This window comes from Stegodyphus dumicola, chromosome 7, assembly GCF_044657685.1.
Source record: "Stegodyphus dumicola isolate Sdum_Otavi_A_Nest chromosome 7, ASM4465768v1".
NCBI classification, from domain to species: domain Eukaryota; kingdom Metazoa; phylum Arthropoda; class Arachnida; order Araneae; family Eresidae; genus Stegodyphus; species Stegodyphus dumicola.
In genome coordinates this window covers 34404166-34430400 of record NC_140774.1, presented here as the reverse complement: position 1 = coordinate 34430400, position 26235 = coordinate 34404166, and the positions used below count along the sequence as shown (strand labels likewise).

The following is a 26235-nucleotide window of genomic DNA, read 5'->3' as shown; positions in this document are numbered from 1 at the left end:
TGGGTAATATAAGAGCACATTTTGCGTTATCTCTGAACTTTATTTTAGATCTCAAAATGAAATGCGAAAGAGTTGTAGCTGTATTGTGCTGCGTGTGGATTTCGAGTCTATTAACTGGTAAGAAATTCAGATTCATTTCATAGCGTATGTTTCTTTTAAAACTAGAGATATATTTAATACCTCATTAAGAATACGGTACTAGCCTTTTTATTTCAAAGTCATGGCTAAAATTATTTTCTACGTTAATTTTCTACAGACTGTTAAAATGCTGAGTGAGCCTGCATTTCCTCAAGATTTGAAGAGGAAGAAGTTAGGAGAAGTAGAGATTATTTCCTTGTTTCTAGTTATAAATTTCTGTTATAAATTAGCAAGACAGCTAATATTGGATTGTTAATTTAAAGGCTCTAACATATTTTTCGAATTCTAATCCATAGTTCTGATATTATTATTTTCTGCGAATATATTTCTCTTTCAGAAAATTTCATACTGCCTGATTAAGATATCAGTAGTGTTTCTGACTTACATGCTTTACTGTTTCATAAAATCTATACCACCCAGACGGAATAGTGGTAAGTAATGCTCCGCTGATGCCGTACTGCTTTTTGAAAGCAAGCAGAAACCATGATGATCCTGGTTCCTAAAGGTCGACTTTCTTCCTTCCATAAACAAGCTCTTTACAAAACTGATCCTGTGGTACCTGAACTACAGTCTGTTCGCAGCCAGAACACTGCACAAAAATCAGTTCGGTTTCTCGAAGGAAACCTCAGTCTACCGTACTCTAGGCAATGTCCATAATATATGCCAAGACAATACAAGAAAAGCGAAAGAGAGTTACAAATTTGCAAACGATCAGTAGGTGAGGAAGATTCTCAAACATCATTTTGATATTGAGTATAAGTTTGCTGATGTTATCTTTAAACTCTTTGTTATGCAAAACACGAAGATCAATCGCGGGGAGCCCTGCAATTGCTAAACAGGCAGCGTAGCTAACTGTTCTGCAGCCACGAACAACTCTTAGTAAAATTCTTTTTTTAATTCTGGGAAGAATACAAGAATTAGCTTTCTTTCCTAAAACTAAATATGCTTTCTTTTAATTGTCATAATTTTAGTTATATATATTAGGGCTAAACTCCATGACAAATTATCGTTGTTATGCGCAGCAGCCTTAAATAAATCATTAAAAGTTATCCATTCATAAACATACCAGTAAATGTAGGTAAGCTCAATTTTGGAAGCTTTAACATCTGGGGCTATTTTATTTAGAACAATTATCAACACTTATTTTACCCTGTTCATTCTGAGTACTTTTCACAGAAAGTTTCACATTTAATTTATGTAAGAATGTTTTTGATCTTCGATTTTTTCCAGACGAATCTCCATCTCTTCTAAATCCGATTCTGCTTCACTAATATACACTTTACAGGCAATTTGAAATAATCCTTTTGTAATTCAGCTATACATCTTTGACGATGCACACAGTTTCTAATTTTACTTCTTATTCGGTTATAATATCTTCACTTATCGGTTCAACCACCGATTCTACAAAGGTTTCTAAACGGGTGATTTTACCCATTAGGGTAGCTTTTTCACGTTTTAATGAATTAATTTTTTCTTCCATTATTATGAACACAGGTTACACAACACAATCGTTTCGGAAGAAGAGCACACTTTCTTTTTCACGAACTCACAATTTAGATGTCGATGATTCGTTTCTAACTCCGGCTGGACGGACCATGAAAGTTCATATTATAAATCACAACTTCTCAATAACTCGAAAACACTTTAAGTTAGTACTGCAGCTTTATTTCACATCTCTATAATTATTTCAACACTTTAGCCACAACGGCGGGAACTCTCACTTCCCCAGAGCGAGAACACACTCTGGGTTTTCCTTTTTTGCACAGCACTGCCCTCTGGAGGCATTTTCTACATTTTACAGTTCATATATCAGGGAGGTGAGACTGAACAGTCTTTTAGAGTCATTAGGTCATTTTGAAGCGGGAGATGAGAAAAATGTGCAATGCCTTCGCCGGGACTCGAACCTGGAATACGCGCCGAGTGTGCTACCGTTGCACATCGAAGGCATGCTCTAAGGAGAAGATACCTCACAGCCTGAAAAGGAAACGTTTTATTCTATTTATTTCAGGGATAAAGAAATAATACGATAATGATTGAAAAGACAAATGAGAAATCCGATTCGATGTTTAATATCAAACGGAATTTTAATTAAATTGTCGTATTTTTGACAGGGCTGGGTTTTGATAAATTGCAGAACACACTTAAACTGTCAGCATAGCAACAGAGTTGTCTTCAAGGGATGTTCTTTATCGGAAACTGACACATTTTCACTTACGTAGAAAATTCCAAGTAGCGAGTCTTTCGGTTAAGAAAAAGTTACTTCTCATGGAAATATGCAAACAGCTCCAAAGCAAGGATTTGCCAAATATTATTGCTTTAAACTCAGACAAATGGAAAGAAATTCTTAGCATCCTAATTCATTATTAAAAGTTCTAAACAAAATCATATTTGTTTGGTAAAAAGAATTTTCCCCCTTTGCGTTATTAATTTGCGATGCTCAAAAAATACTACATTGCACTAATTAAAAAGTTCATTATCTTCCCACCCTCCACTAAGTATCTAAAATAATCATTCCCGAAATATCTGCACCAGACATATTTAATATTAAAAAAAGAGAGAAGATGCGAATGAAAAACAAATAATGTCTTATTATTGCAGAAAAGTAAGCATTGTTTTATGTATGTGGAAGTTTACTTCATGAAAATGATAATTTTATTACATAAATTTAACTAACATAATAAGTAGATGTCTTTATTGTTATTGCTTGCGATCTAAAATTGTGTTTGATATGTAAATAAAATAAATATCTAAATTAAAATTAAAAAGCGCATTAAAAGAAAGAAGTTAATAAAGAAGGTTTAGCAATCATTAACCGAAATTCGTTTTAAAAAATAATTTACTAATCACTGTTGGTATAAGCTTCTGATGTGCAAATAGGGGTAGGAATTAATAGATATAAGGGCAAACAGAGTAACATCTCGCCCCCCCCCTCCCAAGAAGACAAAAGCAGCTGAGCGGTAATATCGCTGAAATCTAACTGTTCGATTCCAGGCGAGGAGGCTGGCTGCATGGACGTTTTCGTGTTTTTCCCCATATTTAACGTGATTTCGAGCCAGTTTTCCTTAGAAGATCCTTCTCGCAGACATGCCTGCCCTTAAGCAGATAGCCCTAGCATGCTTTGCAATAATCAAATAAACCAAATCCATCTCGCTATCCCCTTCTGACACGTGAGACTGAGATTGAGGGGAGAGTGGAGGAAGGGGTAAAAATACTCTCCTTCGGCAAGAGACAAAGGTAATGGAAATTAAGCGAACCGTCATTTTTTTGACGAAAGGATTGGAGAACCAAATTCCCTTCCAATACTCTGTAACTGTATCTAGCGCTCTCTCTATTCGTATTAGTGGTGTTTTAACCGTTTTGCGTTTTTTCATTGGTGTGCTGGAAAAAGAATGGTCTTTCTTTTTTAATAATCCTTTAAAATAATATAATATTATTTATTTTACTATTTAACTATTAATTTAATAATTTATTAAATTTTTGTTTCTCTCTATATTTTACTGAATTTTAATTATTTATTGTTTTAATTATTACTTTTTGTTATTTTAATACTAATTTTATTTATTTGTTTTTATTTATTGTTTTATTTTTCTTTCCTGATGGAGTTCCGTAAGGCTTCCGCACTTCTGATTTTCGAGAATAAGCCTGCGTTAAAATAGTTGACGGGTATTGCAAAACTAATAAAGAAAGCAAATTGAGCTAAAACAGCTGAAGTAGAAAGGGTTAAAGTAGAACTGAAACCTGCAAAGGTAAGAGTTCAAAAAAATTTGGAAAATAATTCCCAGAATCAAATGGATAATTGTAATTCTTTAGATTCTTTGACTGTTGATCGCTGATCGTGATGGTGCTTGCTGTACAGAAAAATTGCTTTAACCCATGCTTAAAGCTTCCGCCCTAAAGTATTGGTTTTTGATTGAAACTAAAAGCACTCTAAAATAGTGGCCATGCCGATGAGTTGATCTTTCCGATTCTATTGATTTTAACTGTGCTGTTCAAGCATGGGGCTTAGCCATTTACAAGGAAACTCACAGAAGAAACTTTATCACATAACTCTGTTTGAAATATCATACTCTAATGGAATGCGCGAATACTAATAGACTTATTTGCTACATGTTTATATTATTCGATAATTATAGTTGAAGATTTATATATATGTTACCGCTAAAGCTCGAAAGACGTTAAGGTGCACATCATCTGGCTAATCTGCAGATTAACTGATTTGCTCCGTTAAAGTGCGAAATCGAGAGTTTTCCGCATTTTACTAAGGTAATATGCACATTAACAGCTTTTCTATCATTAAAATTCAAAAGTTCTTATTTTCTTTCCCTTCACATTACACATTACCTACTAGGCACTTGTTAATCTGCATATTGCCTTTTAGGCGCTCGTTAAACTGAAAATATGATCTTTTCTGGAACAACAGCAACATTCCTGCACGCTTATTTTAAACCGTTTTATTCTTTGTGTTATAGTTTTTTAATTGTTTGATGACTGATTCTATGGACTAATTTGTTGATTGTTTGATTGTAGTAATTTATTTTTTTTTAGGTATCGAAAAATAAATAAATAATATTATGCAAATTTAAGCGAACAGATACAGGCACATTACTTTTGTTCCAACAAAGATCATAGTTTCACTTTAACGAGTATCCAGTAGGTAATGTGTAGATTATGTAAGTAATTTGCGGATTACCTAGGTAATTTAAGAAATGAAACAGTTTTTCGCACTTAACGGATCACCCCACTTAATCTGCAGATTATCTAGGTAACCTGCAGAATAACTGATTTCCGCACTTTAGCGATAACATATATTTAAAACTAAGTCTACAGCCTACTTTGTCAAGTAATTTTGCAAAGTCTCAAACTCGCTTTGCTGAGTAAGAACACAATCTTGACACACTGTATTTGGAATCTTCTGATATGTATACGAAATCGAATCAAAAACTATTTACTATCTGTTTTACCAGGTTTTCATTAATTACAGTTAAAGACTAATCTGCTTTGTCAGGCATTTACTCATGAATATTTGAGGATTTCACACATTTATCATTTCGAATTTTGGTGTATCTTAGCTTCTTAATCGCATTTTCTACTGTAAGGTCGTGCCATCACGTGATTGCCCCATTTCCCTAACATGCTTGTATTCTGAATATTCCATTTTTTTTTAAAGATATTGGGGCTTTTAATAAGGATTTGATTATGAATATTTTCTCTTTTCAGTTCTTTGTAATTTTGATTGTTTCTTAGAAACTATAATGTATTAATTATTTTTCTAAAGGTTTTATTTTGAAAAACTTTAATTTGTTTCATTTGAGTTTTCCCGACGGTTGCCGAGTCAGGTACAGCATAATAGCAAAATGGGCCTAATTAGTGTTATATATATTGTTCTCGTCTTTCTAATTTCTAGCTTTGAATTTCTTCCGATTAGTGGATTTAGTACAATTACTACAGCATTTTCTTTGCGTAGTGCGTTCATTCCCTGCTCTTTAAACAATAGTTGTTCATCGAAGCACACCTAAGTATTTAATTCTATTGTTAACTGGAATCTGAACGTGCTAAAATTTTATATATATGTTAATTGTTATTTTTTTATATCTTATGAATATTGTTATATTGCACTTACTGGGTTTTAATTTGAATCCTTAAAGTGTATTTCAAAGTTTATTCTGTTTGCAATTTTTCAATGGCGAGATGCGGCTTCAGTGATTTTGTTAGGATTATGGTGTCGTCAGCGTGTTTGACTGCTTTTGAATTTAAAGGCTCTGGCATACTATTAATGTAGCTTCTACACAATACTGGTCTTAGTGCACTTCCCTGGACCACGCCTCTAATAATTTTTCTCTTCGAAAGTTTATTCCCAATTCTCACTTGAAATGTTCGGTTCTTTAAGTATGATCTGAATAATTTCATGTAGTTTACTAGAAGCACTAACTTGTACTTTATTAGCAGTCTTCAGTTTGAAAAGGAGGCTGTCATGTCATACCTTATCAAACGTTATCCGAAGAATAGTCAATTACCAACTATGTGTGTTTTTTTGTGTATGTGAAAGCGTCTTCTCTGAATTCAGTAACATTTATTAGCTGATGTATTAAACTGTGTCCTCGGAGGAACCCGCACTGTTCTATGGGAAATAATTCATTCTGAGGTAAGAATTAATTTGTTGAAATTAAAGCATCATACCTCCAGGAAAGCTCTTTTATTGACTTGTTGGGTAATAAATAAAATCCTTGTGCCTTTCTCACTTTAATGTTTTTAATAATTTTCTTCACTTCCGTGAGGGCAAAGCATGGTTCATTTTTAGTGAATTCCTGTACTTCTTTTTCTGTTTTCCGAGTCAAAACTTGGATTTGCTTTAATATTTAATTTAAGTCTTACTCATGATTTCCGCTATAGCTTTTTCTGAATAAACTAGCTCGGTTCGTGTGTTTAAAGGTCCAGTTCTCTCTGTGCGTGTTTTTTTAGTGCTCTCGCTATCTTCCAAGTTAAATTTGGCTCATACTGAACATTTTAAAGGGGTTCATCCCATTTGTTCGATTTGTATTCGCTGAAGAATTTGGAGATTTCTCGGACTTACTTGGTTAAGCATTCTTTTTAATGCTGGAGTTCCTGTGTTTCTCCAATGCTTGGTTAGTCTATTTTTGTCTCATATTTTCTTCAAGATGTTTCTCATATTTCTTCAAGATTTTCGCTGCTTTCTTTAACTCTTGTTGCTGCATTAATTGAGTCTCTAATTTTGGTATTGATTTTAATGCAATTCATTTTCGATTTCCACAATATCGCTGAGACTGGAGTTTCCGTTTGTTATATTTATAATAGTCCTGAATTTTCCCAATTTATTATACGCTGGGGTTTTGCTGTGTTTGTCAAAACCCAAGCAAAGCGAATTTAACAGGTAGCATAGTTCCTGTGTTACTTCTAAGTATTTGTAATATTTTTTAGTAATTACAATGTCCAGGATATCGGAAGGTACCACGTAATGGTATTTTATTGGATTTACAGGTCCATACACATTCATTCTGGGGTGTATTGCATAATTTTCTAATACGGTTCCATTTTAAATTGTTATGCGCGCATTCCGCATAGGGTGTTTAGCATATTCCTGCAATTACTAACGGAAGATTGTTATATGTGATACAGTTTAAGTCTGTATGTTAATCGGTTGATGGGAGAATTCTATGTAAATATGTGTGTGTGTGCGTGTGTGATTATGGCAAAGCCTCGAGAGCTATCTGCCTAAGAGGAGGGATGCCTTCGTGGAGGACTACTATGTAAATATGAATACATACGAATCTCCAGTTCCACTGTGAACAATCGCAGCGGTGTGTTCAATATACGTATTGCCTGTTGTGTCCTGCAGTGTTGGTTTAAGATGATTTTTAATCATAATGGCACCTCCTCCTCTGTTGTGCAGTCTGTCTTTCGGGAAGTTTTGTATCCAGCTATTTTATATCTGTCATATAGACTAAGAACAATAACTTCAAAATTTCATTTGTGAACAATATGCCAATGTGATCATGAATGAGATAATGCAGAAATTCAGTTTCTTGTCTTTTGATGTTTTTCGCATTAAAAAACGCGATGTTAAGCTACGTATGTTTAAGCTTCGTATTCGAGAAATGGTAGTTTCTACGTAGGACATTATTCTTCGCCATATTCAGAATTCATGAAAAGGTGGAAAGCCTCCAATCCGGTCTGGATTTTGTCCAGGTTGGTTTTTTGATTTTTTGAACCTTTCAAAAAGTAACTTTGACATTAGAAAGCTGTTTTTGATTCAGATGATGAAATTTCACATGTCATTACTGGTAGCATTTTTTTTTTTTTTTTTTTGACTTTATGTTTTGAGATTTTAGGTTTGTTTCTTTTTCTACTTTAGTATTAGGTAAAGAAGGAAGATATTCATCATCTTTTGGTAGCTTGTCAATTCAATTTGGGAGTACTTTTCTTTATGTTTTGGGGGATTTTTACAATTAGGAGTTTCGCGGTCTTGACCGCATTTAAGACACCTTGTTTCGTAGTAACAATGGGACTTACTATGCCGTGCCGCTGACAGCTGTGACACGTTTTGGAACCGAGCTTAGTTTTGAATGGCTCTGCGTCTATTTTGTGGGCTATATTGCAAGGTCTATTTTGTGGGTGAGTTGCTATATTTGCTCCTCTTTAACTATTTTTACAACTTACACCAGAAATTTGGGGAGAAGTTTGATTTTCATAGTCGTATTTTATGGTTGTTTATCTTCTAGATTTAATTGGTATGTTCTCATTTGTAACTTCTGTTTCAGTATCTTCTAAAAATGGCACTTTTTGATAGCAGCCCTATGTAACTTGCCTTTTGCAAATGGAAGAAATAAGATCTTCCTGTTTAGTTATGTAGTTATGGTTCTATATTTATCGGGTGTATAGATTTTAATATGTAAATCTCCCCCCTTTCATGTTCTCTTCTATTCTTCCTGCTCCTGCATCTTTTATTCTGTCATGAAGTGTTTTCTATTGAGTAACATCGACTAGTACAATAGGCGGAATTCTATCTGCTTTTTCTTTTCGGGGTTTTCGAAACCGTCTTTGTCAGTGTTTGGTTGATTGATGCCTCCATTTCGTCATCATCGCTTAAGGTCAGATATTTGTTTTTGGCAGAAGTCTTAGCTGAGATCATCGATATAGCGGGTCATTTATGATTCGTTTTGCATGGAGATTTCCGTCTTCGTTCACCACTGTGCAGATATGTTCGCCATTTCTTCGTATTCTGATTTATGGTGTTGGTGTATTTAATTATGGCAAAGCACACGAGGGCTATCTGCCTAAGGGGAGGGATGCCTTTCGTGGAGGACTTTCTAAGGGAAACTGGCTCGTATACACGTTACACATGGGGAAAACCACGAAAACGCCCATGCAGCCAGCCCGTTCGCGGGATTCGAACCTCGGACCGAACTACCAGTGTTCAGCGACTTTACCGCTCGGCCGCTGGTGGGCCCTATTCTGATTTATGTTTGGTTGTGTTAGTGGCACCATTTCTCCTGGATGCGGAGTATGATTTCTGCATTTAATTGATGTGATGCTTTGATAACTTCCTCGGTTCTACTGTTTTCATCATTTGAATGTGGGTAAATTACGCTTATTGCAAGAATCGCATGTAAAGTTGCGAGTTCTCTTGCATTATTGCATAGGTACATATATATTTGCGTGATCCCGGGATTAAATACTTTAAAAAACTTCATTACAATCACATTAAACTAAAAAATTATGAAGTTTTAAATTATTCAAAACAAAAAATATTCAAGCACGAGGCAATAAGATAATTAAAAAAAAATAGTTTTCTTATAAAGCAAATACAAAGTTCACTAAAAAATATTATTAGAAGGAAAAAAGCCCCAAACCTCTTATGAATTTACTTATAATCTTTATTACTATTGCAGAAGAGGGAAAGCCGACTGGGAAGGATAAAATTGGGAAAACGGCGAAATGTCTGGAGTGCATATGTGAGGTAAGTTTGAAAATAATAATCATGCATATAATTTGTTGTGAAAAACATAATTTCATTATTTTATTTTAGTAGAAACATTTGATAAGGAAACTTCAGAAACTATGATGTGTGATTTTTATAATTAGTTGTATGTTTGTTTAATAGCACAATCAGCAATATTTTTTATTTTGTAATGCGGCTCGAACCAGAGTAATACGCAAAATTTTATGAGAAGAATAAGTTGCGGCAACTAATAAAAATCTAATTTCTTTTTTACGCCCACGTACTATGTTTTTCCAACTTATGATAAAATTCTTTTTTTCACAAATAGTTTTTTTCCCTTTGGCACAAGAACCAACTAAATGTTTTCAATCTTTCTCAAATGTATTAAAACAGAAAATATTCCAAACGCTGTAAGGCAACCAATTCATCCTAATCCGAAGTAGGAATATGATTTTAATTTTCATACAAGTTTTTAGTGTGAGAGCCAGTCCATAACATCTTGAAGTTCTTTTCGGATTTTGGTAATTATTTTTAACTTCTCGCTGTAATTTCTAACTTCAGTTTTAGTCATTTTAGATGGTTTGGAAACGAAACACTTGTAGGGATTTTGTCCCCGTTCAGTTTATTCTCAGCTTTTATTAGTCTAGAGAAACTTTATTATATTCCAGACTCCCACGGGAACTGCTGTCGTGGGGTGCTTAAGCGTAAGGTGATGTTCATGTTTTATTAAAAGGCCGTAATCCATTCGTCACTTCCACCTGGTTTCGTTGAAATATAAGTGCTTTGCGAATCCGTGACTATAATATTTATAGCATTGCTGTGAGTCTGTTTCTTGGTTTGAAGAGCTTCTTATGAATTTTTTGTTTATTATATTACATTCTCAAAAATTTCTTTGTTTTGTATTAATCTGATTAAGTTTAATAAAATAGATCAGAATTTTTTTATGATCTCTTTCTTAGAACTTGTGAATTGTCCGACTTTTGACATAGAGAAATTTTGGGATAAAAAATCTTCTTTAATTGATTCTTCGTGGATATTCATAGTCATTTTCTTGAGGATAATATTTACCCTGATAATCCGCTTCAGTGCAGGTTAATAATTCTTACCGCACAAGATACGGTTCAATAAAGTCACTACAATATGTGAACACATCAGCACACGGACTAAAACTATATACAAAATTTATTTACAAAATTTTAACTATTCAAAATTACTCTCAAACGAGAGTTCAAATCATTGTTACCGACTCAGTCGGTTCTTGCTACAATTCTTCAGAACAGAGTGAAACTACAGAGTTGCCACAAAAGTTTACAAAATTTAGTTATGCTCTTCAGCGCTACCTAACGGCAGTCACAACACACTGCCTTCAGATGAAGAATCACTATTGTTCACCATCATTAAAAGAAAATAATTAATTCAAAATCCAAAACTAAATTAATCGTGAAGTATTTATTAATTTCAAATTAAGCATTCAAGTTCTTGGATAAAAATAAAATGCACTAAATTATACTTACATACGCTAGGCAAACAATATTCAAATTCAAAATACAATAAGGCTGGAATCTAAAATAATAAAAATAACAAATGAGTTATATGAATAAATGAAAACATGCAAAAAATATTTAGGCCTGTCCATTATTCAAATATTAGTCCATTTAGTCAAGTTCAAATTCATAGTAATTGAATGGGTCTCTTTATAATTCCTGTTGGTGTTTGAAGCACGTAGGATCTAACTTTTGAATCGCGTCCTAAACACAGCTCTTTAATACATCCATACTTCCAAAGGTACTTCGGCAACTTTTCGTCATGGATCAGCACTACGTCACCAACTTTAAATAATGAGGATTCTGATGGAGTGACTCAATATGCAAAACGGAGTTCCAACAGATATTCTTTCCTCCATCGTTTCCAAAAGTGGTTAATGGCTTGCTGTCGATATTTCAACATTTTTGTAAGCATTCTTCTGTTGGATTCAGATCCAATTGTTACACTCAATCCATGAGGCAATGATGTTAGTTGTTTTCCTACTAAAAAAATGAGCTAGAGTTAAAGGCTTTGGTTTGGATGTCTGTTCGTAGACAATGGTCGAGAGTTGATAACTGCCTCAATTTCAGTCAGTGTCGTTTATATTTCTTCAAACGTAAAACAAGTCCTTCCAAGAACCTTTTTTTAGTGATGTCTTCACAGTGCGAACTATCCTTTCCCAAAAGCCGCCCCACCAAGAGGCTCTAGGCACAATAAATTTCCATGTTATTTTGTTTTCTGAGAAATAATCTAGAACATTTTCTTTTGAAATGTTCTTTCAAATTTCTTTCAATAGTGAATCAGCTTTGATAAATGTTTTTACGTTATCGCTGTAAACTATTTTACAAAGCCCTCTTCGTGCAATGAACCTTCGAGGAGCTAGAATAAAGGTGTCAGGGTTCAAATTTGTTACCAATTCTAGATGTACAGCCCTGATTACCGCGCAAGTAAATAATAAAATATAAGCCTTTTCTGGACCAGATGACTTTTTGATATAAATCGGTGCCACAAAATCCAAGCCTGTTGTTTCCAAATGGTGGAGTTGCAATAATCCTATCTCTAGGCAGTGGTGCTATTACTTCCTTACCTGGAACAGCATTAAATGTTTTACAAATTATGCGGGTTTTTAGAACAGATTTCACTCGTCTTCTTCCTTTGATGATAAAATAATATTTCTCTCGAAGATGCGATAATGTGGTAGCTACTCCAAAATGATATAATCTCTCATGTGTATCCATAATCAACAGCTTAACAAATTTTTATTTGTCTGGAAATACTTATGGGTGTTTTTCTCGTTCTTGAAATTCAGAGAACTGAAGTCTACCTTTCAGCACAAGCAAGCCATTTTCTTCTAATTCCGGATTAAGGTTATATAAATTTGATTCCTTACTGATAGATTTTCCACATTTTAATTGGTCTATTTCAATGTTAAATGCCGATTTTTGAGTACATTTAATCCATTACAGTTCTGATGCTGTCAATGGACCGGAAACCTTAGAGTTTCTTTTATTCGAATTATGCTTAAAGCGCATTATCCATGCCGTGATGTGATAAACTCTTTTGAGACTGCTAAATTTTTCAACATCTAAAACTGCTTCCTGTATTATGATGCAACATAATTGAGTACTTTGAGGTTTCACCATTTATTCAATTAACGCATCTTCGCTTAATTCAGTTACTAATTTTGACGGCCATGAATGTTCTTGAAGGGATAACCAAACTGGACCTTGCCACTAGATGTTATTTCCTATAAGTTTTATCAGCTTTTCACCTCGCGTCACTAAATCACCTGGAATTTCTTTTCCGCTACAATAGTTCCAATTTTCAGCATCAGTAAGGGCTTGAATTTCTCTGACAGTGTGTGAAACAAAGGGCTTCCAATTCATAGCAGATCCTTTTATTTTTTAAGTGTTGTTGTTGAGTCTGTCCAAAACTTTATCTCGAATTTTGAAAGTCTAGTGCCATCTTTAAAGTTTTAGACATCTTTTTGGCAATTATGGCGCCCATTAATTCTAATCGGGGAAGCGTAATTCGTTTCACAGGAGATACTCTACTTTTTGCCCAGATGAAGCTTATTTTAATTTCATTATTTTTAGTGAAGTACCTAAAATAGGCTACTGCACCAAATGCCTTAGGACTAGCATCACGGAAAATGTGGATTTGTACCTGATCATTTATTGAATACATTTCTCGTTGGAAATATTGGTACTTTTCCCGTTTCGCCGGCGCAAATCTCGCCAAGCGGACTTTATTGGCAACAACATACAGTATACGCATAAAAAATGTTAACAAATGTTAGTTCTAAGAATTTTTAATTTTGAAGGCATAAACATTTTAATACCGTTTAAAATTTTGTAAAAAGCCAATAAATAAAGGCAATAAATTTGTAAAATAACACTAGTTTAAGAATTTACTATGCTTTCATAGTTCAACATCCTGATTCGCCGGTTCGTATTACGTGACCCCAAGTGATCTCATCTCACGTAAACTACGCTACAAAAATCTAATTTTCTCAGTAATTATCTACATTAATTTCAAGTTAAAGCTTAATTTGGAATACATGTTTAAATGCAAGAATTACTTCAATTCGTACGAATAGCTTATGTAAAACGGCAGTGCTTTACTTCGCTAGTGCATTCTCATTAGAATTGATGAATTTAACCCTTGACTTCGCTTTTTCTATATTTTCGCTTTCGGGTGAGCGGTGTGATGACATCTTAATTGACTTAATTACCGCGAGTGGCCTTAGGGCATAAAATTGAACTATCTGGTAAAAATTCTGTGTAATTTTATGCCGGTATTGAAAGAAACAATCAATCTGCTAAGAAATGGCTGCAACTTGTTTTGAAAATGTGGTGTAAAAGGTTACCAGCGAGGATATTCCGTATGGCATCAGTTGTACCATTATTGGCGACTTTATCGCCTGCGCCGGCAAAACGGAAAAGTACCGAAATATTTTCTAGGTATCTCTAACATCTTAAGATGTTCCGTTTCAGAGTACCAATCCTTCCATTCATTTTCTAAACCTAGAGGTAACTCATCATTCCAGACCAAACCTCTTTTACAAATTCTTGCAATAAGCTTTTAATTCGTATGGTGAATGGGGATATAAACCCTATTAAAACACAACGCTTTGTAGGTTTGACATTCTCTAGGTTATCTATTAGAGGCTGAGCATCCAGTTGAAAGGTATCAGAATCGGTATTCCATAATATTCCTAAAACTTTCAAATGGAGATCAGAATCTTCTGGTTCCTTGCATAACATATTTCCTTTCACGATTCTTTTAGTTTCTTAGAATTAGAATTAAATTTCCACAAATGCATCCCAGAAACTTTAATAGTTTTAACGGCAGTAGGAGATAAATAGTACGCCTCTTCATCTGAGTTTGAACCGGAAATTAAATCATCAACATACAGGCATATGTCTAACATTTCATAAACTTTAAAATATTCTTTCGTATATTTCTGAATATGATATTTGATAGTAGCAGCTAAAATAAAGGGGCTACAAGTAACATCGAATGGTACGCGCGTAAATCTTAGAATTTTGAATGAGTCAACTGCCATATCATCAAACCACAAAAATTTTAGATAATTTTGGTCTTCTGGTGTTAAGCCATTTGGAGAAAAGCCTTCTCTAGATCCGCATAGAATGCGACTTCATGTTTTCGAAAATTGATAATAATATCTAAAAATGGCTGCTTTAAATTTGGCCCTGGCCATAAACAATCATTTAAAGATTTAAACTGATTTTCTTTTGAAGAAGCATCGAAGATCATCCTCACTTTAGTGGTGGATTTGTCATCCCTCATAACGGGTCTATAACGGCATAAAATATTCCGATAAAAGTGAATAAAAATTTATTATTATCTCAAGAAATAAAACAAAATACTTAAATTTCCACAGATATGCGTACAATATTGCGATATCTTACAGTAGTTATCTTTTTAACTACTCAAACGTTCAATAGAACTGAATTCAAAACATAGAAAGCTAATCCGATTTCACCGCGAATTCACAACAGCAGTTTTCTAAACAAAACTCATAAAATAACTAACTGACTAACGAACTGAAGTTCCAAGTTCCAAGTTACACTTATGCCGAGATTATCAAGCATTCTGCTTGATGTGTTCCGGCTGTCATGAGATGTTTGCTCTTTGGGCGCTGAAAAGAGAATAAGTTCGAAGTGTGAGTCCAGAAGGGCAGGAGCTAATGGCGAAGGGGCGTGACCAGTTGTCACGTGGGCTGCAAGCTGACTTATCATTGGTTGCGAGTCTTCTGAGGAATACCTCGCTAAAATTGCAATTAAATACAATACAAAACATATGTGAACGTAGAAATAGTAAAATTAATTATATAAATAAGTCTTCTAAATTATTTACATATGCATATTAGTCCAAATACGTCAGGAGATAAATACAAGGCACGGGAAGAAGAGCTCGTAAACTAAGATGAGGCTCAGACGCTTGCTGCTTGAGTTTGGTGTCACTGAAAGTAGATACTATCGTGATCATTATTTAATAGACACTAATTAAGTGGGAAAGTCTTGATTTTGAAGTAATTTGAACAGTTAGTTACAGTTAAGACACAATAACACGCCGAATAAATACTAATTCAGAAGTCAAACAACAAAAAAAATCAGCGTTATATTTACAAAATTTTCACAGGACTAGTTTCGATGGTTTTACCGAACCACCATCTTCAGCTGCAAAACCGCAAATGAACAAGATAGGAAAAATGCCATACTTAGTTGTTGGAACATTTGTTTGGCCTCTGTCATTATTTTCATAGCTTCCGGAGCGAGTCCCGTAGTTAATGCCTGAGCATATGATTTATTCGTCACTATACGTTCATTGAACGTTTTAGCTTTGGGAGTCACTTTCTGCTGTTGAAATTTCTCACATCCTCTATAGTCACATCTCTATATAAAATAAAACAATTTAATTTATAATTTTACTAACATTTAGCTATTTAAATACTAAATCCGTAATAATATATTTCTGTATGAGGAATACTGACACTTACTTTTGTGTTACTGATAACAAGGAATCATGGTGGATTTTTATTTCCCTTTGTATTTACATTTATCTTTACTTGCTTTGGGATAGAGGCATTTTCATCAGAACTTGGTAGATTATAGACTCCATATTTGAGAGTCTTAACCAACACGATTCCAACTAGGGATGTTAATACCTGCGCCCCGGATAGCCGAGCCTATATGCCCATTGAAGCCCCACGATCCGCTTTCCGAAAATTAGGAACGCCCGGTCATTTATCCTCAAGCCTCCAAAACAAAGACTGGTGACCAGCTGATTGACACTGCAGTGAGCAGCTAAATGTCTTCCGTTTCACTCTGAAGCAGAGGATAAAGTAATGTATTGAAAACGTACCTCCCCACTCAACTGCTAAGATCATCCTTTCCAGCTTTACGAGTGTGTCCTCAAGCAAATGCATAGGCAGTTTTCTCTCCATGAGAAGCCAAAGACAAAAAGGTTTCTAACAGACACTCCACAGCGCTTTAACCTCCAAGAAGGGAAACTACACTAGGAAGCTTACACTAGGGGGAAAAAAGAAAAAGTAGAAGGGAGTAAAAGGGAAAAAGAAAAGATCACTGGGTCCCTCGGCATCGTGAGACCTGGTCTCACCAATAAAGTGAATCCCTGAGTGATCCTCATTTTTTAATTAAGCAACTGAATTCCTAGCCTTTGTACCATAATATCCCATCTGATTTATTAATTAGTTTGCCAATTTATGGTATCTCGCCTGATTCCTCTTTCATGCGCATGTGATCATAAGCCAACTCAGCTCTCTCAGTTCAATAATCAAAAACCAAGTGTCCCCATTCATCGTCGGCTGAACAGAACTGCTTCTTTCCGAATATCGTACGAATTCTCTCTTTGCCAAGACTCCGACCAGTGCCTTTCGAAGTCCCTCTCCTGACTTGTCCCGGATCTACCTTGTTTTTATTGATACTGTGCATTTCACTTTTTAATCATGTCTAAGTTCTCTCGCTCGGGGAAACATTTTAAGGCCCTAACATTCTCAAATTCTTCACGAAACACGCTGAAGTTTACTAGAAATTTACTAATTCAGTAAGAGATTTCAGTATAATTACTCCACTATCGCAGTTAAACGCATCTTGAGAGGGTCTATCATTTTTTAAACGACACCACAAGGAAAGTGGAGAAAAAAATGCCGTAAAATAAGGAGGAGGTAAGGCTGCTAAGTTACCTCCTGAATGTCATTCGCGAAAGCCATAGTCACAAAAAATGAGTCCCTGAGAGAATTCGTTCTAGAATATCTCCATGAATTTTGAACTTAATAATATAAAATATTTTTTGAACATTAAAATACAATGAACGTTTTCATTTTTCAGGTGTTTGTTCTGAGAGACGGTATAAAATTCCCAATTTTAATACGTCAGTAGGTCAGTAATCATTTTCTCATAAAGTCAAAACTGGTTTCAAAATCTTATTTTGAGAAATTTCGTTATTGATATGTGTCTAAAATCAATAATAATTAAAGATGTAGCCACATTTTACGAGTAAAGCTTTTATTTTCTTTCATGCAATCAGTCTTAAAAAATTGAACATGTAACTATGACATTGCATATTTGTACTTAGTCTCTGCCTACAAATATTTCATGAGGGCAATTTTATTTTTAAGGCTGCAAGTGGGTGCAATATGACTTTAGGTTGTGTTTACATGGCAGTAAGCGATTACTATTGTGGCCCTTACCATATTTCCTACAATTATTGGGATGATGCTGGTAGGCTTGGCGAAGATCCTGACGACTCTGATGGTAAATTTTCACTTTTGCATATTTTCATACTTTTTATATGATGTGTAGTTATTTTTCAATACTCGTGGTTATTTTTCTATGTTGTATAAACATCAAGTTACTTTTATTTTAAATAGAAAGCAGCCTTAACATTAAAAAAATGCATATTTAAATTTTTATGCTCACATTTCTGTTCGTTTAAGATTTTTAATAATAAAGGGGAATGTTCTTCTTAATGTTCAGGAAATGTTCTTAGTACCAAAGACTGTATTCCAGAAGAGGAGAACGGTGTACTTTCCGCGTGTATCCGCCGCTATTTAAATTACACTGTTTCATCTAACATGACTTCTAAAAAACAAGATCAGTTGACCAAATAAATTTCAGAACTATTCTGAGAATAAAGGGTTGCTAGAAGAAAGCAAGAGATCATTGTTTGTTTGTAATGACATCTTTCACAAATAATGCTATAAAATATGCCTAGTGAATACATTACATAACATTACGTATTTTTTCCTGTATTTCATTTAAACGTATTTCCTCGGATTTCATTAAAGATATATTTCTCATTCAATTAATTCAGTTCTCATTTCGCGCAAGGCAAAAATATATAAAAATTCAAAATATCTATATTAAAAATTGAAAGATATAGAAAAATATAAAACACCAAATACAATTAAAACAACTAAAAATATTTTTTTACAATTCAAATTACAGTTTCTACGCAAAAAACAAGTAAGTGCCAGCGGGCAAGAAGGCAGATTTTTCGGTGCACAAAACCGAAAGTTTACTTTTGGTCTCACTCGGCAAAAAGACACTGAAGGCGTAGAAACTGACTTAATTTGTTGTAGGCGCTGAGTCAATATATGGGATAAATTTAATAACTTAATAATGATAATTCCAGAATAAATTAAGCGTAGTTTAATTCGCAAAAATAAAAGAAGAAGTTTTTTTGTTGCTTCGAAGCTTAGTTTCTGTAGATTAGGAACAAATCCACTATTCTGCTGAGTTTCAAATGTAAACATGGTAAAAAAATTAGGCTTAGCCGTATTAAGCATCTTTTAAATTGTTGATAATTCTACAGCTATAACATGCAGGTTAACTAAAGGTACAAAAACCTTAACCGGAAGATAAGAACAACATAATTCAATCATTTTTAAAGCAAAAAATGCACAATTTGCAAACATATAAGAATAAAGAAACCGAGCTCACGGTGCCGAGTAACAGAGTGGATATATATAATGAAAAACATTTAACAGTATTTACATGATTACCTGCAGCACCTGACATATTAAATATATGGGACAAACTAAAAACAATCTTAACTTTCGAATCAATAACCATAGAGCTCAGTACACCTTCACAGATCAATACAGTAGAATTAGAGCACTTTAAACACCATGACTTCAACTCTATTCAACTTCAGATCTTAGACATAATACCCAATCACAAAGAAAGAATTTTTCAGAAATCACTCTATATACTAAAACAACGTTCACTTTATCCCTATGGACTTAACACTTATATACATAGTCACAGAGATCCTTCCAATAAATCCATTTTCAGCCAATTTAAGCTTTACAGAAACAAAACGCAAAGAGGCAAAAGAGGAAGCAAATTAAATAATACGAGATTTTTACCCACTTTGGATACAATTACATTAAAAAAACAATTGAATTTTTTTTTTTTTTTTTTTTTTTTTTTTTTTTTAAACTCTGAAAACTTCCCCAAGAAACTTCTCAACTGGTTACACTCTTGTATTAATAAATTCCTTACAAAACCGAAAAAATTCATTCATGAAAACTACGACGAAACACAAATTATTAAAGATGTGGTTCTCGATTTTTGTAAATTCAGACTTTCTAATTGTCTGGCTCTACACAAAATTTATTTTAAAGTCAATTTTCTGCATCCGCAGATTGACAATATTCGATTCTCTAGAATCTTCAACTATTGTAAAGTTTACTTCTCAGCTGTAGACACCATACCAATAGTTGCATTTAAATATCAAAAGACGTTAAGCAACTTGCTTACTAACCACCATGAAATAGATGAGTCAGCAGAATGATATTGCAAATTACCAATTTACAGTGCTTACTTAGATGCTCATCATCAGCACATAATTACTGGCAACCTGAATATCATACAAAACGATCAACTAAAAACACTAATGAGTTATTGAGTAAACTTTAGACCAGTCATACACATAAATAAAAATTACTGTAACAAGACTTTCGAAAGCAGCATCAACGAATTTATAGTTAAAGCAAGCTATCAACTGAATTTACCTATCGATACCGTTTTAAAATGGAAAGATGAAATACTTAAACGCATATCCATCGCACTTAATTACCTCAAGTTTAAAAGTACATTAAATTGGTCACAACTTCTGTACGATATAATTTTTTTTAAAAAAAATTACTATTACAAAAATAGATAAAGCAAATAATAACTTTAGCATTATATGAAAACAATTTTACGCAGCAATTATTCATAAAGTACTTTCAACGCAACTACTTATCAATTAGCAAACCTTACAGAAACATCTATAATAAACAGAATTAAAACTTTTCATAAAAAAACTAAATATCTCTTTAAATCCAAGCTAGAACAGATTTACTAACCTCTATGCACTTCCCAAATTCCATAAAACACCATTAAAATTCAGATTTATAGCAAATGGAACTAATAACTACACGAAAAATGCAGACTATTATTTTTCAATTCAACTTAAAAAAATTTGTAAATTTATTTTCAATGATTGTAACACTAATCATAACTATTGTTAGATCATCCATAATAACACTCCTGTCACTAATGCCATTCAAACAATTGACATACAAAACATTAACTATGATTTTGAAAACTTATATACCTCAGTTCCTTTAGAAGAAATTTATACTAGTCTACTAGATCTGCCTAAACTCTTCCCTGATATGCTCACGATAATGAATCTTAGTAAATGGTAAACCTACCTAAAATGCACACTTTTTCATAACTACATTAAATTTCAAAATCAATTTTTTAAACAAGTCGAAGGACTTCCAATGGGCTCCCATTCCAGTACCTCGATCTGTAATCTCTTTTTATTTATCAAAGAATTTAACTTCAAAAAAAAAAAAAAAAAAAAAAAAATTACAACAGCAAGAGTTAAATTATTACAAGCACACTTACAGATATATAGATGATCTTATTACATTTAATAATTTTAATAAGATTGAATACTCCGAGATTTATCCAGAACGCCTTACACTTAATAAAACTAATAATTCGAAAAATAACATCGACTATCTCGATCTTCAAATCATTAACTAAAAAAAAAATTCTGTTTGACAAACAAGAAACTTCAGTTTCAATACTAACAAAATAATAAATTGGACATCCAACATCTCTAAAAATGTTATTAGTAATTCAATAATAAATCAAATACAACGTATTAGAAATATTTGCACAGATACGATAGATCTACAACGCGAAATTTTGCTCCTTATTAAAATTCTCAAAAATAATATAATACCTAATCGATTTATTAACCATTGTCTTAAAAGAGCAGGCGTTAAATACTCACTCTAAATCATTGTCTTAAAAGAGCAGGCGTTAAATACTCACTCTAAATCATTTAACTGATAGGGATATGATAATTGGTTCCTAAACCTGAGAAGGCGGTATAAGTTAAATGACTATCAGTTGAAGGATTTGGACATAATGTAATTACAAAATTGTATATAATGTAAAAAGCTAATTGTTTTCAGACTTTTCTTATGCTGTTACTAATTTCTTATGCTGAGCCTATTTCATAATCTTTAGTCTGTCAAATAGCTCATTGACAGTAAAAATTACTTTTTTCTTTTTCTAAATTTCTACCTCGTTCCGACACGGCAATTAGCCAGAAATTAATTAATTTCCATTCACTAGTTAGTATATTCAAAACTTTATCAGACGTTTTCACTCGCATAAGACCTCCGCAACAAATGTCCCTCAAGCATTCCTAGTCCCTGCCATGTCCCATAAATTACTTCTCACAAGTTTCGCCGACTGAAATAATTCAAAGTATCCCCGCTGCCGATAACCGGAATTTCGCACACACACCCCTTCTGAGCAAGACACCGAAGAAAACACTTTACCGACATCCCACTAGAAAGAACACTTAATGCATTTTCTGGCCGTTTATATGTTCATGTAGATTTCAAATTTTTTCTTATTATATATATATTAATTTTTTCAATTTTTATTATTCAATTTTTGTTATTTGATTTGTTTTTGCAAAGATAGCATTATTTTTCTTACTTTTCTAATGTTTATTTGAATTGCTTCGAGTTCTATTTCATAATTCCAATTACGATTACGCCGACCAGCGGCCGAGCGGTAAAGTCGCTGAGCACTGGTAGTTCGGTCCGAGGTTCGAATCCCGCGAACGGGCTGGCTGCATGGGCGTTTTCGTGGTTTTCCCCATGTGTAACGTGTATACGAGCCAGTTTGCCTTACAAAGTCCTACACGAAAGGCATCCCTCCCCTTAGGCAGATAGCCCTCGTGTGCTTTGCCATTATTAAATACACCAACACCACCACCAATTACGATTACCACTGTTTAATTTTTATACAAATAGTTTTTAATTAACATGCATAAAAGCGAAGGTGTCGGGGGACATTTATTCAAGTATTTTATAAATTTTACTACATAAATTGCTTTTCACTCAAAATTTGTATTAGCGAAAATGCTTAATTCAGAATGAGTTCTTTGGTACTCTACTTTGGTTCTAAATCCCATCACTTCACGGAACTATTAGGCCTCACTTAATTTGCCAGTTTGGCGTAACCATTCTTACTTGAGTAAAAGACGAAACACCTTCTTATTTATTAATTATTGTTCATTGAACGGGAGTTGGTTTGATCCCCTTGAAAAGTCAACTAATTTCCGATCAATAGCGATAATTACTTGCTTTTAATTTAATTTCTTTTTCAAAGTTTGAAATTTTGTCATTCATGATTTAATTCGTCCCCGTAAAACATTTTTAATAATTTACATTCAAGTTACTTTAAAACACAGTTTTCGGAATTAAACTTCCTACATATGGGTTCACTCTTTTTTTATGCTTCTACTAAATTTATATTAGGAAATAATATAATCAATATTTCTTTAGTAAATAAATTATTATTATCTTACTTTGCAGCTATTGTGCAAGTATTAGAAAAACTTGTTTTCGAAGTGAATTTAAGATCATACAACATATATACAGATATTTATATACTTTTGGTGCAGCCGATTACAACCAAAAAGAGAGGTGCACATCTACATGTTATAGCAGCCCCACCTACAAATTTCAACGTTCAGAGGCTATTCGTTTTTGATTTATGCCAGATATATAATACGTACGTACAGACGGCACGAAAAATCTTTTCTGAATCGATTTGAAATCAGTTTTATAATTCCGTTTGGGGAAAAAGATTATTTATTCTGTCCATACGTGCAGAAGTCACGCAAAAACATCGTTAAATTGCATTCGATAGCCGTCAAAATGGATATTTCCTTTGAAATATGGCACCTGGAAGTTTTCGTGATTACAATACCTTCTTTACTTCGTACAAGGAAGTAAAAACGTATTTAAGCTTAAAGATTGGCAGACATTTTATAGGCACGCATTGTTGAATACACTCATGAAACAATGTTGCTCAAACCAAATCTAAATAAACATCGTTACCGCTCGAATCGTCTCACGAAACAGAGTGATAATCGAGACACACCTCTCCACCTCTCGAGTTACCGCATCAGTGGTTACCGAAAGTCATCTCTCGAGTACAAAGGGTTAAACAATTGGCAGTTTCAGTTTCGTTCACTCTTTGTTAAGTCTGATTTGTACTTATAAAAAGTAAATGCTACAGCGGGAGAAATAAGAAGTTCAACTAGTTAGTTCTCTTTTCATTAAATGAACAAGAAGAAACAAACGATTTTGACTGTAATTGTGCCAGGAGCAAAAACTTATTCTGTGCAATACTCAACTGCTTTTTACAATATTATTCTCATTCTTTTTTAAATATATATCTTCAGCACCTTTAGTCGCTTGTCTAAGACTATCGTGATATCTGTTTTTAATTCTGAATTTAAACATAAATGTGGCATTACTTGTTTTTTGAGTTAAAACAGGGTTCTGACATAACACGTGACCATTTTCTATAACGAACAAAATCTTTCCTAATATCATTTTTTCTTCGTGCTTTTCTTTACGCTTCTATGCACTGCTTTGATTACCTAATCCGATATCTCTAAATTTGATTGCATTTCAGGGTGAAGTAGACTCTTTCCTAAAGTGCCAAAGATTATTCATGCCATGTCTGAAGAGAAATACACCAATGTAAAATTTTAAATTAGAGGGAAAAAACAACCTTTGTTTATCTTAGAATTTGCAATAAGACATAGTTCCCTATACTTTGGCAGAAAAATGATAATGATAACAGTAAACATAGATTTCGAGACCAATCAGATACAAGTCTCTTCTTCAGACACAAAAATGTTTGCAAAGATATTTTCGCTTTTGAAGAAAAAGAACCTGTGTCTGACCGCTTTCGAACTTGATAGATTTTTCACTCGAAATCTACTCCAAATTAAAGTTGCCTTTTTGCCTAATTTTAAATATTCCTTTCATGTTGAACATGTTTTATACTGTTCATGATAAACATGTTGAACAGTATAAAAACTTTTCTAATACACATATGTTTCGCCTTTAAAAATATAACTACTGTTCATTAAGAAAATCTGTATTTAAGTTGCGGAAGAGCCGCAGTTCGACTGTGCTTGTTCTGTACAATAAACCATGCATAATACAGAGTGTATCAGTACAGCTGTGACAAACTTTCAAGAAAGATAGACTACACATAGACGATGGGAAATCACATAGTAATGCATGGTCGGAAACGCTTTCCTGGCGCGGCAGTGACGACACATTAAAGAAGTCGTTCGAAATTACGACCCCGTACCGTGATACAGGCCTCAATTCTCTGGCGCATGAAAGATCTACACCACGAATGGAAGATCTCATGGGAGATGCATGACGCATGGTTCTTACATCACGGTGCAGGTCGTAATTTCGAACACTTTTCTCTGATGATAAGCGTTGGCTCTTTATGTTGTGTTTTTTATATTTTTGTTGTACTGCGACTAATAGACGTGTTTTCTCACCCTGTACTTTTCCTTTCTTTCTTGACTTTTGTCTCATCACTACCGCGCTAGGAAAGCGTTTCCGACCATGCATTCCTATGTGATTTCTCATCGTCTAGGTGTACTCTATCTCTCCTAAAAGTTTGTCACCTCTGCATAATAGCTGAAAGATTTGGTTTGCTTTATTTGATCATGGTAAAGCACACTAGGGCTATCTGCCTAAAGGGATGAATTCCTTCGTGGAGGACTTTCTGAGGGAAACTGGCTCGTATACACGTTACACATGAGGAAAATCACGAAAACGCACATGAAGCCAGCTCGTTCGCTGGGATTGGAACCCCGATCGAACAACCAGCATTCAGTGATTTCGTGCTCGGCCGCTGATGAACCATAACAACTGAAACAGGGTATATCACTGCAGTTAAGAACGTCAGCCTTACATAGTTCACTAAGATATTGGCAAGCATGTGCCCACAGCTCTGGTTGCCTGCATGAAGAAATCTATCACTTCTACATCTACAGTTTCAGCAGGTATTTCTCAAGCTATACACTACCCTTTATACATTTGCACATCTTGTTTATTAAGATAACGACAGACTATGATAATATCTTCCAACAATTGAAACACTTTATGTAGTTCCAAAATGTTATTTTTAATAGTATATTGGATCGTATGCAAGGCGAAAGTCGTTCACCTTACAAAATTCTGTACAGCACATTTGTTAGTTAGTTTTATTTCTCTGCTCGGTATTTAAGCTTCTGAACTATTTGAATTGCACAGTATGCAAGACTGTTTTATATACAAGTTTTTTTTTTTTTTTTTTTTTTTTTTTTTTTTTTTCGCGTGTGTGTGTGTGCCCTCTAAGACATTCAAAAGTATAAGTTTACCTAATATTCGGAACGACACGCCGTAAACACTTTTGTGACTATTGCTTCTTAAAATAAATTTCCTTTTATTTACAGATTATAAGAAATGTTTGAACGACAAATTCTGTGCTGGAAAGACCGTCCTAGGTTATATGGAGAAATGGGGAACAGACTGCAATGGCAACGGTAGGGTGGATTGCGATGACTGGGTGCGAATTCACAAGACTGGCGCCGGCGATTGCAAGGATTCCTGGGTCACCACCACATCTTATTACAGACGATTTGATACTTGTTTCAATAAATTATAAGATACATGA

At 33.9% G+C, this 26235-nt stretch overlaps 1 protein-coding gene across 1 annotated transcript; it reads left to right on the top strand.

Annotated features, from left to right (window-relative positions):
- Positions 1-48: 48 nt before the first annotated feature.
- LOC118200915 (invertebrate-type lysozyme 2-like) lies at positions 49-26235 on the top strand. The gene is made up of 4 exons (XM_035372907.2): positions 49-117; positions 9546-9613; positions 17787-17922; positions 26015-26235. The coding sequence occupies exons 1-4, from the start codon at positions 57-59 to the stop codon at positions 26224-26226; spliced, it is 477 nt and encodes a 158-aa protein (XP_035228798.2). The 5' UTR covers positions 49-56; the 3' UTR covers positions 26227-26235.

What these genes read in the sequence shown, in the direction of transcription:
- LOC118200915 (XM_035372907.2), top strand. Translation starts at nt 57, where the DNA reads ATGAAATGCGAAAGAGTTGTAGCTGTATTGTGCTGCGTGTGGATTTCG. An exon ending in GTCTGGAGTGCATATGTGAG is followed by an intron (nt 9,614 to 17,786) that starts GTAAGTTTGAAA and finishes TTTATTTTTAAG; the next exon opens with GCTGCAAGTGGGTGCAATAT. An exon ending in AGATCCTGACGACTCTGATG is followed by an intron (nt 17,923 to 26,014) that starts GTAAATTTTCAC and finishes TTTTATTTACAG; the next exon opens with ATTATAAGAAATGTTTGAAC.